The 14,081-nt window shown below is 40.1% G+C and overlaps 1 protein-coding gene across 3 annotated transcripts in view; it reads right to left on the bottom strand.

Annotated features, from left to right (window-relative positions):
* Window positions 1-8,445: 8,445 nt before the first annotated feature.
* The window catches only part of TBC1D16 (TBC1 domain family member 16), an 88,953-nt gene continuing 83,317 nt past the window's right edge, over window positions 8,446-14,081 (bottom strand). For 2 of the 3 annotated variants that reach the window (XM_081940010.1, XM_081940011.1), the window contains exon 12: window positions 8,446-11,403. In XM_081940010.1, the coding sequence (XP_081796136.1) occupies window positions 11,158-11,403 (246 nt within the window). In that variant the 3' untranslated portion in view covers window positions 8,446-11,157. The remainder of the gene's footprint in view (window positions 11,404-14,081) is intronic. The other variant, XM_081940012.1, reaches the window with a different exon arrangement.

Here is a 14,081-nt window from a genome sequence, read left to right as displayed (position 1 = left end):
TCCTGCCGGCCAGCTGGTTTTTGGTCTCTGCCGTACATGTGCAGAGGGTGGGGCGCATGTGGGAGATGCGATTGCATGCATGGGGGCTGGGGCACATGTGTGAGCATCACACACACGTGTGTGTGGGTTGCATGCACATGCGGGGGGTCATGCATGCATGTGGGGGCGGAGGGAGCAGGAGGGGGGTCACACATGCATTGCATTATGGGTGTGCATGCTTTCTGCATGCGACAACACAAAAGTTAGCCATCACTGATCTAGACTAACCTGTGCGGTGGCATTGATTTCCAAAAAGTAATTCTTTACTGACAAAGAATGTAGTATAATGACCTATGACTTGCTTGCTCATCGTATGATTCTAAAATTCCAAGATTTTCTCAGCAAGTTACATTTGCTGAAAATTCCTCCTCCTCCTCCTCCCACTCCCCCCTCCTCCTCCCCTTTACATGGTAGGAATTATATTGCGTTCCTTTGAACCTAGTCATCCTAGAAACCTGCAAAAATTGGTAGCGCTGACATTGAGCAACATGTTGAACTCTGAAAGTAGAAGATTTCTATTTTGGGATTATTACTGGTTAAAGCAATGGACTTAAAAAAAATATATCAAAGGCTTAATTTGGGCTGCAAAATCCTCTGCTGCTGAACGTGATATTTGAGAAACTGATGAAAAATTCTAGACTCTGGTCCGGGAAATCAGAAAAAATGATGTTCATGTCTTTGTGTGCAGTGAAAGCATCTTTATTGCCTATTTGTTAAATATGGTCCTCCTTTTCTGGCCAGATATATTTCTATTTCAGGGACCATTCATAATTTCCCACTGCTAAAGGGCAACATTTATATTTTAAAAATGGCACATTTCCCCCCTGGGTAATTGAAACTATGTACAATCCAGTTGTGTGAAAGACTTTGACAATAGATATTATAAATAGATATTATAAATAGATAGATAGATAGATAGATGATAGATAGATAGATAGATAGATAGATAGATAGATAGATAGATAGATGATAGGTAGGTAGGTAGGTAGGTAGATAGGTAGATAAAGAGAGAGAGAGAGAGAGAGATGGATAAATAGATAGATAGATAGATAGATAGATAGATAGATAGATAGATAGATAGATAGATAGATAGATAGATAGATGATAGATAGATAGATAGAGATGGATAGATAGATAGATAGATAGATAGATGATAGATAGATAGATAGATAGATAGATAGATAGATAGATAGATAGATAGATAGATAGATAGATAGATAGATGATAGGTAGGTAGGTAGGTAGGTAGGTAGGTAAAGAGACAGAGAGAGATGGATAGATAGATAGATAGATAGATAGATAGATAGATGGATGGATGGATGGATGGATGGATGGATGATAGGTAGGTAGATAAAGAGAGAGAGGGATAGATAGATAGATAGATAGATAGATAGATAGATAGATAGATAGATAGATAGATAGATAGATGATAGGTAGGTAGGTAGGTAGGTAGATAAAGAGACAGAGATAGATAGATAGATAGATAGATAGATAGATGGATGGATGGATGGATGGATGGATGGATGGATGGATGGATGGATGGATGGAAGGAAGGAAGGAAGGTAGGTAGGTAGGTAGGTAGATAGATAGATAGATAGATAGATAGATAGATAAAGAGAGAGAGATGGATAGATAGATAGATAGATAGATAGATGATAGGTAGGTAGGTAGGTAGATAGAGAGAGATAGAGATGGATAGATAGATAGATAGAGATAGATAGATGATAGGTAGGTAGATAGATAGATAAAGAGAGAGAGAGATGGATAGATAGATAGATAGATAGATAGATAGATAGATACATACATACATAGATAGATATATAGATAGATAAAGAGAGAGAGAGAGAGAGAGAGATGGATGGATAGATAGATAGATAGATAGATAGATAGATAGATAGATAGATAGATAGATAGATGATAAGTAGGTAGGTAGGTAGGTAGATATAGATATAGATATAGATATAGACATAGACATAGACATAGAAATAGAAATAGATATAGATTATAAAGACCATTTTCAGTGACAGTGTTCTGGCACATGTATTTTTCCACATTTTAAAAGATGAGTGTGATTGAAAAGTGTTACACTTCTCACTCTAAATCTTTCTCCTACCCCATCCATTGCATCACTTTACCATGACGTTAAACTATCATGTGACCTCAAGAAAAAAATGCACATAAAATATAGCAATAGTACACTTTGCATGAACTCCTGTTTGTAGCCAGCAGCAATGCCAAAAGCATTTTTTCCCCTTGTAAAACCATTAGAGGCCATTTGAGATAGTTTCTTTAAGGAGGAAGACACTTGGCATGTGGTACCTCCAAATTAGCTGTCTCCAGCTGTTGGCCTAAAATAGAGGCTGGTTGTCTTTTAGACTTTTTGATGAGGAGTGGATGAGTGGGTGAAACACACCAGTATTGAGGTTAAAGCCTTATATTTCAATAGCTGAAATACAGATATTTGAAATACAGGTAGTGCACATTACATATGCTAGATGGGAATGTCAGGGCAGTTCTTCCAAGAAATGCAAGAGAAACTAAATGGCCACCTCTTTGACTCAGGGATGAAATCCAGCAGGTTCTGACAGGTTCTGGAGAACCGGTAGCGGAAATTTTGAGTAGTTCAGAGAACTAGCAAATACCACCTCTGGCTGGCCCCGCCCAAATCTATTCCCTGCCTCCCTAGTCCCTACTGATCGGGAGGAAATGGGGATTTTGCAGTAATCCTGCCACGCCCACCAAGCCATTCCCACAGAACCAGTAGTAAAAAAATCTGAATTTCACCACTGCTTTGACTTTAAGGGTCATTCATGTCTCTGAATGTTGCTTTGTGGAGGTACTACCCTTGACTTCCCCAGAACAGCCTTGTAAGTAGATGGAGTCTTAGGGACTTGGTTAGTTTGCTTAGTTAGTAAAGAGCCCTTATAAAGCTCATGTAAAAAGCACAAGCTGGACAGTTTGGGGCCATTTGGTATATGCCCCTGTTCTTACGCATGACCCTGCTGTTATTAAAGAAAATATAACCCGCCTAAAAATGAGGAGTGACGTTGCGGCGACCCTTCAAATTGTGGTGATTGCAAAGTCCTTTTTTCAGAGGATTTGTCTTTTCCTTGTCGAAGAGGTTTCCATAATGAAAGCAGGCATTTAACAGCGCACTGGGCACATGCGAAGGCAGCAGGTTCATTTGGGGAGCATTGGGTTACCATCTGCCAGCAACATTCTGTTCCACTGTTTTACCTTTCCACCACAAGGAAATCATATTCTCAGCTGCTCCTGGGAGGCTATTGGTAAATGGTTTCAGATTCTGTGGGGTAAACGCCCACCTGCGTCCTTCCTAACCAGAGGTTAAAGGATGGATTGGTACAAAGCCAAAGTTTCAGCTATTCTTCCCTTATATGTGCTGCTTTCTGCAATAAGAACAAATGCCGGTTCTTAATTTTAAAGCAGATAATAAAATTTCTGCATGCCGAAAGAGAGGTAAGATTGGCAACAGGGTAAATAAATCACGGAGCATTTTCAGGGGGCAAGAATTTAAAAGCTGCCATAGATTACTGCTCACGACCAAAAGAGAAGTGAGTTTGGGTTTGTGGCTGTGTTCATACATACAGATGAGCCTATTTCTAGGAAATGCGGGGGCGGGGGGTGAGAACGATTCACCCCATCCCTATAGGCAGACAAGCAGCAATCTGGGACTAAAACAATGCCTTGTCTCAGCAGCTTGGCCACTCCCCAGATGACCCATCCATAACAACCCCATCTCAACAAAATGCCAAAATGGATTCGGACACATCTGTAACAATGGCAATTACAACTGTACTTAATTGGGACAAAGTTTATCCTTTATAGCAGTTGGGCTTTATGATTGAGGCCATACTTCTCATACTATTTGAATAACTGAACCATACATTTTTATGGCTTTCAGCTCTTTGATGCTCGTTCATAAAGATGCATTCCAGAATATACAAGGACATTATGTTGACAATTAATAGCCTCACGGGGAGGGGAGACTCCTCCTGCACACAGTTCAGCATTAGAGGAAGCTCTCCTGGCCATTCTTCCTGAGGCTGGAAGAAGAGATGATGGATGCAAAGAGGACCCTTGGAGAACCAGGGACCTCATTACCCATGATGGCTATCAATATCCTGCAGAAGGAAGGATTCCCATAGAGAAGTCAGGAATATTCATTATTCATAGTTGACATTACTGTAGGAAATGCAATAAAGTAGTAGAATTTAAGCATGATAGGGAGGGATCCTACCCCTTAATAGTGTCATCATAACAACGATGGTCAGCTGTGTTTTAATATAAATAACCAACCAAACCTAAATGGGTACCTGTTTGCAAACAGAAGGGAAAATACATTCATTGTAAACTGATAAGCAGGATAGTTTCCACTTCCAGAAACATTAACCAAGGCAAGAGCAGTAGATAGGTATCATCTCAGAGCTCAACCTATTCACATTTGCTGCAGTTTTAAGCAACAATTTGGTAAGTACAAATACATTCCTAAACATACCTTATTGTTAGAAAGTACACCCCATTTAGCTAACAGGATTTCTGTGTATACAGATGCACAAACTGAACGAGTTCAGCTCTTCAGAAAGTCTCATTACAAGTTCCATAGCATTGATATATCTTTGGGAAGCACTCTGCTCTGGTATGCGTATAATCACATACTAAGGGACAATTAAGGCAATTGTTCGCATAATAACGTGGCCTGTGATGTGCATGGCAGGATCTCTTACTTTTTTCGGTTGACACACTAATTGTTTATACAGTGTTCCCATTCCTCTGGCATTTTATACAGATACAAGAATTGTGAGGGATGTTTCCTTTTCTTTTGGGTCTAGATCAAACTTTAAACTGCCAGAATGAAACAATCTTCTTGGCTTTGTCATTGGCCAAAATTAAGTCACTATTGGTACATTTCTGGTAGCTGACATACCAGCTGATGGGCCAGACTTGTGTCTCTCCACATTCATACAGTGTGTTGTCATGTGCTAAGAGCCCACTTGAGCATATTGGTTTTATAGTTAGACCTTCTAACTCTCAATTTATTCAGGGTCCTCCAAGTAGTATAAGGGAGGTCAGATGCTTCAACCATATCCTCCTCTAATGTTATTCCTTGCTCAATGGTCTCCTTCCTCCATCTTTTAATTCAATTTTGTTCTTGTATACCCTCACTAATATTTGTGCTTCTCATGAAGATGTTCCTAGAGTTGGCAGGTTTTGGGCATATGTCCATTCAGAGGACGTCAAGGAGCCTTCTCTTTCTTAGTTCTTTTGGCATCTGCTGCTACTTCTCTCCTGATCTTAGGTGGGGCAATGCCAGGGAGAGGATATATTTTCTCAATTGGTGTAGGTTTGAGACAATCTGTCACTAAGTGTACTGAGGGATGGTTGAACACAATCTATTCTATCTAAACGATAAGGTATGTTTAGGAATGTACTCTTACTGACAGAACTGGTGCTTAAATTTGTGGAGTAATTGTTAAGCACTATGGTTAAGCACAAACCATATACAAACATCTACCTAACAAAGAAACTAGGGGGGGGGGGAGCTCCTTTCAACTCCAGAATAATCTCCTGCACAGTATTTTAAGCACAAAAATTGAGAGGCCTCTTATCTTGTCTTAGTATTCCTAGAATATAATTTGTCTCAAAAACCTGTTCCATCGTTGGTAACATATTCTGTGGAAAAAGTTGCCCGGTGAAATACATTTGCATGAGCCCATTAGCAATATTCCCTTTTTAAGAGTAATAGTGCACATTTATAGAACAATCCTAACATAGTCTCTTATGTTGTTTAAACATTGGCAATGGCAGCTATCTGTCTAGCTATCTGTTTAAAAATGCAACAACAATAATACTAATAATACTAATAATAATGACTCTACAAAAAAACACCTACTTTGAACAACCTATATCCTCCAACGTTACCTTAACAGTTCCTAGGTCCTTGGTTAGGACTCGAGCTGTTGAACTACCAACCAGCCCCAAAGGCTGTGAATCTCACCAAAGATTAACCACATTATTGTTGTTGTTGTTGTTGTTGTTGTTGTTGTTGTTATTGACATCGCGGTACCAGGAGATGCCAGAGTCGAAGAAAAAGAACTGGAAAAAATCACAAAATACTGTGACCTGGCCATCGAAACTACCTGAAATATGGATGAAACATGTAACAGAGATACCCATTGTCATCAGGGCACTTGGTACCATGTCCAAGAATTTTCTAAGATACACCAACAAATTGCAGCTTCCTGCAATAATACCAGTGGAACTGCAAAAAGCTGCGCTACTCGGAACATCTTATATTTTAAGAAGGTACTTGGTTGATACTTAGACTGCTTGCAGCAACGTGTATCAACCATTAGCACCAGTCAATGGTATTTGTGATGCATTTTTGAATGCTCAGTTGACTGAGTTTCATGTTTAATGAATGAAGTATAATAAGTAAGTAAGTAAGTAAGTAAGTAAGTAAGTAAGTAAGTAAGTAAGTAAAAAATAAATAAATAAATAAATAAATAAATAAATAAATAAATAAATAAATAAATAAATAAATAAATAAATAAATAAATAAATAAATAAATAAATAAATAATACTATGATATGGGGTCAGGTCAACTGTGGCCAGTAGCCAGAAGGATGTTTATGCTGGAATTACACCATAGTGCGGGGGGAGAGGGGCAACAATCATAACTTTACATCCTGTGGACTTCAGCTCCCAGAATTCCTGAGCCAGCATGGCAGGCTCAGGAATTCTGGAAGTTGAAGTCCACAGGTCGTAAACTTGCCATAGTTGCCTACTCCGCCATAGCTTAATCACCCCTGAGCAGTAGAGCTTCCAGACAGTAGGTGGTGCTGCGTTCCTGTGACCTCCAGGAGATGTGAAGGAGGCCAACCCATAATATATTCCCTACCCAAAGCAAGGGAAGCTGCTCCTTCAGAACTGTCTCTCTCACAACCATCTCCAGCATGGCAGGGCTGAACTGAAATTAAAACAGCTCTTTCCCTCCTGACCTTGAAATCTGAAGAGCTTCCCTCTCCTCTCCCCCTCGGCCTCCCTCCCCACGTGTTTATATATGCAAACACAACCCCTTTCCCCAATGACAAAGGCAGGCTTGAATTTCTGTGAAGGAAGGAGAAGCTACAGGCAAACTGCTTTCAGATATACCAGGAATGATTGGGATCCAGGCCTTCTCTCGCTTGTCCCTGGTGACAAAGAATGGCTTCAGTTGAAAATTCAGGAACTGAGAAACAGATCCTGAAACATACAGTGATACAGTAAAGATGCTTCCATGCCAAAAAATAAAATTAAATCTCACTCTGGTGGAGCTTCTGGGCCCCATCTCCTCTCACAGGACTCCCAAATCCCCAAGAAACACTTTAGAACAGGGGTTCCCAACCTCCGGTCAATGGCCTTGTGCCAGGCTTCTCAGCCTCTTTGGAACTGGGCTGTGGAAGTAGTAGGTGAGCACACATGAACCAGAAAGGTTGGAGACCGTTGCTTTAGAAAACTCAACTTTATTGCTTGCACCAAGAGCACCTTCATGTTGTTTCTTGACCATGACACGGAAGTGGTTCATCGTTCCTTTTTCAACTTCATTCTCCTAGCTTGCAAAGGTGGGATTTCCTGGTGGTCTCCCCTCCAGGTGCTAATCAGGTCTTAGCCTGCTTAGCCTTTTCAAGGTCAGCCAATGTATGCTGCCACCTGCTATGGTTTCTCATAGCGTGTATTATTTCTCGGAGGGAGACCACCCCACCTGGCCAGCTTTCTTTTAAAGCAGGTGTTGAGATTTTTAAAAGCATTGACAAAAAACTTGGATGTGGACAAGAGGGCAGGACATTAAAGCACCAATGGTTATCTGTTCTTCAAGATTAGATCTGCTAATCCCCATTGATGGGAAAGCGTCTTCAAGACGTAAGCAGCAACTGAAAAAGTTGAAAACAGCCCTAGCATCCAGGACAGGCTACCTCAGCTCCAACTTTGTTCCTGTTACAAGTGCAAAATGCGACTAATTCAGGTTTTCACACAGTATTTAGCCTAGGACAGAGTCTAGAATGATGCAACTCCTTCTGCATGCAGGAGCAACAGGGAAGGCCCAGACCGCCAAAACCTGCATTCCAATTTTCTACCTTCAATTAGGTAAAAGATGCTGAAATTCACTGCAGAGTTGTCCAGGATGCAATTTAAGCTCCTGTGTTTGGTTCTGCTTCAGTTCAATAAATGTGCAGCGATTGATCTGGGATGCAAAACACAGTCTTTCACGTAAGAGAATTAGGATAGGAATTCGTTTGCAAAATGGAGCAAAGAAAGCCAAGGATCCCTAAACCCATTGCAGCCAATTTCCGCTTCATGGCCTATATAGGAAGCAATACAAAAAGTAATCTCTGTGTTCTTAATAAATACAAGATTTTATTCAAATTTATTTATACAATTGGAAACATGTGCAAATGAAGATGCCACTAAACCAATGTTAAAGAGGAAAAAGGCTTAATAAAGAATTACATTGATTAACTTTAATTGATTTAAATAAAACTAGAGGAATAAAAGTTAGCAGCTTTCAACAAATTTAAAAGTTGCTATTTATATATTGACCAGAATAGAACTCATCACAAAGCATAAGCTGGCCTTCAGTTTGACGCCAACCAAATACTGTACATCCCAGACTGAAACTGAACTCATTAAAGAGGAAAAGTTGTGCTGTACAAATCCCAAATAACTGAGCTTCCCAGATGTACAATTTATTTTACAGGCTCCTTCTAATTCCTGTAGAGACGGTTAAGTATACACATGCAAGTCTTTTATTTCCTTCTAAAGTGGCAACCGGGAATTCTTCTGGTCCAAGTCTGGTTAGGAAATTTCAATAACGTTCCAGGTTCTACTCTGGTCCAGGAGGCTGGAGGGGGAGGAAAATCCTGGGTTTTGTTTCCCAGTGAAAGTAACTCCTTGGTCTGCTGTGGGCTATTCTCTTCCCTGCAATACAGGGATGGATTTGTCAAATTCAGCCGGTAAGTACAGCCCTATCAGTCTGCCACTGGGATTTCAATCTTTAAAAAATATACAGAAGTCAGGCAAAACACTCAAATTCTGACTTGCAGCATTCATGTCCAGTTATATTGTATTGCAAAGCTTTTTTAATGTATCTTTATTTTTAATTTATTTAATTTATATGCTGCCCATCTCACTCAGAATAGCAATTCTGGGTGGCTTAGCAAACTGTTAGAAACTACTCTTGTAATACAGCCCAGTTTCTGCTGCAATTTGATGTCAATAAATTGCGTTCGTTATAAAATGTCCATGCTGTTTGTTTGTTTTTTAAATACAATTTCTGGACAAAACACTGAATAACATTTTATAGCCCAGCCATCAGATTCCTTTCAACTAGATTTGGAAATATTTCTCTCCTTTCAAAGGATAGATAACCCAACCTATCTGAAAGCTAAAAATGACTTCTTTTTTTGGTCATCTGTTGTTTTTTTTAACGGGTGAAATTATCAGCACTTGGCAATTCCCATTTCCATATAAAGTAACAGGCTGCCTTTGGCTGAGGCAGGGAGGTGTTGTAAATTTTGCTGGTTTTGCTAGGGTTATGAAGGGGACAGCTGTGGCTTTTAACTTAATATCTCTGAAAACACCTCACACTTTGCAACCTGTGTGAAGAGCCTGGTAGCTCATTTAGTGCAAGGCCTACATTTCAAAGCAACAGGTCCCGAGAGCTGGGTGGAGCTTCTCTCTCACAAGTTTTAATAACTTTAAAAATAAACAATTTTAAAACAATAACCCAAGTAGCTGCCTTTGCTCACCCCTCTAACTTGTGGATTTCCCCTAGGCCTAGATCCAAGTGTCCTCTTTGGGACAGAGCTTCACTGCCTTGCTATTTGATGAAGAGCCAAATTCTAATGGCTGAAAAATGTATATTGGCAATAATAGCGGGTATTATCTTTTTAGCTTGGCCTTCCTTCCTCTTTTATTTTTAAACAGTTTGTTAATTGTTTTCTTCTATACTGGTCTTTGACCTAAATAACTTTTGAACAGAACTAAGCGACTGAAATAATCCTCACGTTATTCAGGAAGGCGTTAATTTCACCACCTCGGTATTTCAGGATGATCCTACCACTTGCAGTAAAGTGGTTTTTTTATTGTTATTTTAACTAGGAAACAGTTAAATCAACAGCAGTAAAACTGGAGGAGGCTAGCTAAATGTAGGCTACTGGTTTGAAAGGAGAAGGCAATAGGTCTGAAATTTGTAGCCTTCTTTCTCTGACCCCCCAAAGAAGTTCTTAATGAAGCTAAATGCCTCAAAGGGATTCTTCTCGCTGGGATACCGAGAAGCACTTTTTCCAGTTTGTTTTAGTTGAGAAGTTTCAATCAAACAGACCGTCTTGTATGAGGTGTTATTTTTTGCATAATTTACATTCACAGTGAAGCTGTTGGTTCTCATTTTCCTAATAGAGAATGTTCGGTGTGTCTATGGAGAAAAACTAAAGGCTTTTAAAAATACAGTGACCAAGGTTTACACACACACTGAAATGTTTCCTTTGGGAATCCCAAAGTTTGTATTTTGATTGTTTTTTGGCAGACTATACTCCAGGTGGTCATCGTGGCTTCACATAAAGCCAGTGAGTGGTGCATTTTGGCTAAAGCAGTATCTGCATGCATAGGTGTGTGGGTGCACCTGGGCAAAGGGGCAAGGTTGACCCTGCCCCTTCACCTACCATCAGGGTTGCTGGTTGTGGATTCATTTTCTAAAGCAGTCCCCATTCCCTTCTTGACGAGGGGGGCAAGGAACCCCGGGTCACTTTTTGACCCTGATTTGCCAGCTCAGCCTCTCTCTCCATTTGTTCCAAACTACAAAGCACCTCCATTGTCTGTTCAAGCCGCTTCCTACTATGATGCACATCAAAATCCAGCTCTGGTCACAAAGCAGGAAGCTCTTCCATTCTGTATCATTCCTGCTCTCCTCCCATGACCAGCATTATTTTTGGGTCAGAAGAGAAACCTCTTGCTTCGTTCACTTTTTTTTTTTTTTTTTCTTGCCAGGCCCCGATTGTGCCGAGTTTTCTGTGCCCACCGCTTTGCAGTCCTCACGTAGCTGATATATGATCCTGAACAGAGTCATTTCCGGAAAGCAAAGACCTCTCGTGTTTTAAGTCCCCTTCTGCAATCATTTCCTGACTTGGGAGATGGCTCATCCACCATGCCTCCATACGGGCAGCTATCTGAGTCAGGGTGATTTCCAGTACATTCCACGGCGGGAATGTAGCCACTGTCCCACATGCCTGTTCCGCAGAGTTTGCACAGGTCATGCAGACTGCAGGGGATCCGGGGTAGCAGGCGGAACTGATAGAGCAAACTCCTAGCCTGGAAGAGAGAGACAGTAGGAGATGTTTAGGTCCACTGAAGACAGCTATCTGGAATGGCGGAGCTTGTCTAAACCACGCCCATCGTAAGTTATAATGAAGGCTGATCACACATAGACACCAGGGGTGAATTGCTCTGAAGTCTGCTACTGGTTTGCTTCGTGTGCACAGGTGCGCTTTGCGCCTATGCGCATTGCAGGTGCTACCGTGCAGTGCTGAAAAATGATTAAGAAGCCTTTTCTGAGTCTGCAAAGGTAAGTAGAACAGCGAGGGGGAGGGAACAGCTATGCCGCACGATTTAGATTCGCTAGGAAGGATTTCCTGCTTTCTAGAGAATATAAACTGTTGCAATTATTAATCAGCCTGGTGCCTTGTGGAGACATACTTCGGTTTTCATATACAAAAGACTGACACATAGACTTCAAAGAAATACATTTCTCTCTGGCTGTCCAAGGACGGACAGATAACATTCTTTTCCTGGCCGTACTGAAGGGGAGGCGTTCATCTCTATCTCTGGCTGTGTAACTAATTTTTATAATCACGTGTAGAGTGTTGCTATGTATGAAATCATAATTTTTCCTTTTTCTATTCCTTTGTTTGCCTTCTGTAACCACCCACTTTTGTAACCAATAAAAGGGACGTGTAAGTTTAGATTTACGCGCTTCCATCCCGAAAACACTGTGTGTGTACTCATCATTCGGCTGGTTTCATGGAAGGCCCACCAGTGACCCTTACAACTGGTGACCCCGACGTGATGACTTAGGTCATACGTCCCTTGAACTTCCTTTACTCACTGCCTGGAAGGCCGTGTACACACCATCCCGTCTGAAGCAATCATGCAGCAGATTAAGAAGACGAGATCCCCTCGTGAGTATTGGAAGAAAAGCTAACCATGCAACAGATTATATCTGAAGGAACTTGGTGAGCTAATCAAGGTTTAAATTATTATTTTAAAAAGACAAAAACCAAGTAAATCTGATTTGGCTTTTTTACAATGTCCGGCTTATCTGGAAAAGACTCTATAAAAATGTCTATGTGGAAGATTGGAGAATTTATTTCCACAAGACACAAAGAGTCCCTGCAAAAGTGTTATCTATGAAGTAAAAATTCTTTCTCCAAAATTATCTTCAATTGGCCTTTTAACTCCTCATGGAGATGTTAATTTTTCAGCTCCTCCATGGTTAGAGAAACGATTAGCAAAAGAGGAGGGGAATAAACATGTTTTTTGCCTCTCCACCTAAATTTATTCCACAAGATCATGAAATAATTAGTTTAAAAGATTGCTTTTTTCTATTCTTCCTTGCCCTGCTTTGCAAGAAAAGTTTGACTCTGTGTGTCTGCCTCTTACCTCCCCCCACCTCCCCCTCTTCGGGAAGTTTTTCTATGCCTGTTGCTTCCCCCCCCCCCCACTTTCTTTTCTTTAGAAGGAGTTTGTCCCTTCCCCCACCTTCTCCTTTTTTTTGGAAGAACTTGTGTTGGCTTAATAGATTGTAGGATGTTTTAGAATAACAACAGAGAGATAATTTTGAGGGTCAGATGAAATTGTTGGTGAAATTAGCAAAGGGAAATGTTATGTTTGAATGCTAGAGAGCAATTATTGGTTTTGAGAATGATTTTGATATGATAGATATGATTATAACCCAATTGGCTTTTAAAAATAAAACATGATTTTTTACTGGAAGGAGTGCAGAGAAGGGTAACGAAGGTGATTGATGGAGACTAGAGCATGTGAAAAACGGTTGCAGGAACTGGGTATGTTTAGTTTATTGGTGAAGGAGAGAGATGGCTTGGAGCTAGGGAAAAATTTCCTAACAGTTAGAGCAGTTGGTCAGTGGAACGGCTTGTTTCCAGGGGTTGTGAATGCCCCAACACTGAAGGTCTTTGAGAGGAGGTTGGATGGTTATTTGTCTGAAATGGTATAGGGTTTCCTGCCTGGGCAGGGGGGTTGGACTGGTGGACCTCTAGGGTCCCTTCCAACTCTGTTATTGTGTTATATTGTATTGTATTGTATGAATTGCAGATTGTTCCAGTAAAGCATAACTGCATGAAATGTTATAATTTTTTTTGCTCCAAATTTTTTTTGTTTAAATGAACACGGAATTATTTTGCTAATTAATTTATGGCAGCTATTGGGGAACCTTTATTTGGGTTCGTCCGTCTGTGTCTGCCGCTATTTAAAGTTTTTTATTTGATTTTTTTTCTTTTTCGTGCCCTTGCCACAGTTGAAAAGATTAATGAGATTTTGAGCATTCCATTCGTGGTTTGCGTAACTTGTTAGCTAATTCTTTTGATGTTTTTTTTTTAAAGATAAAAAGGCTCCGTTTTAATGACTTTCTTGCTTGTCTATTGTTTTTGATTCTCTGCTTTCATAAGACTGTTTTTTTTTTGGGGGGGGGGATGGAAGGTCAAATTGCTTATAAGGATTCTTATGAAAGTTTCCTACCTTGCAATATTGTTTTTTTTGCAACACTAAAAATTGTTTGTTGCTATTTTAACTTTTCACATCTTTTTTAACAAGCTTTTAAACTATATTTTTGACCTTCATTATGTGTGTCAATTTATTTTTAATTTTCTAGGTATTTTTTTTTAACTACGTTTTTTTTTTTCAGATTTATTTTTTGATTATTATTTTTTTATCAAGATGCCTGGGGACTGGCACAATTTTGCCATATGCCACTC

Source organism: Natrix helvetica (assembly GCF_964273705.1).
Source record: "Natrix helvetica genome assembly, chromosome: 1".
Classification (NCBI taxonomy): Eukaryota; Metazoa; Chordata; class Lepidosauria; order Squamata; family Natricidae; genus Natrix; species Natrix helvetica.
Note: the sequence above shows the minus strand (reverse complement) of the source record. Positions and strands in the feature narration are given on the sequence as shown.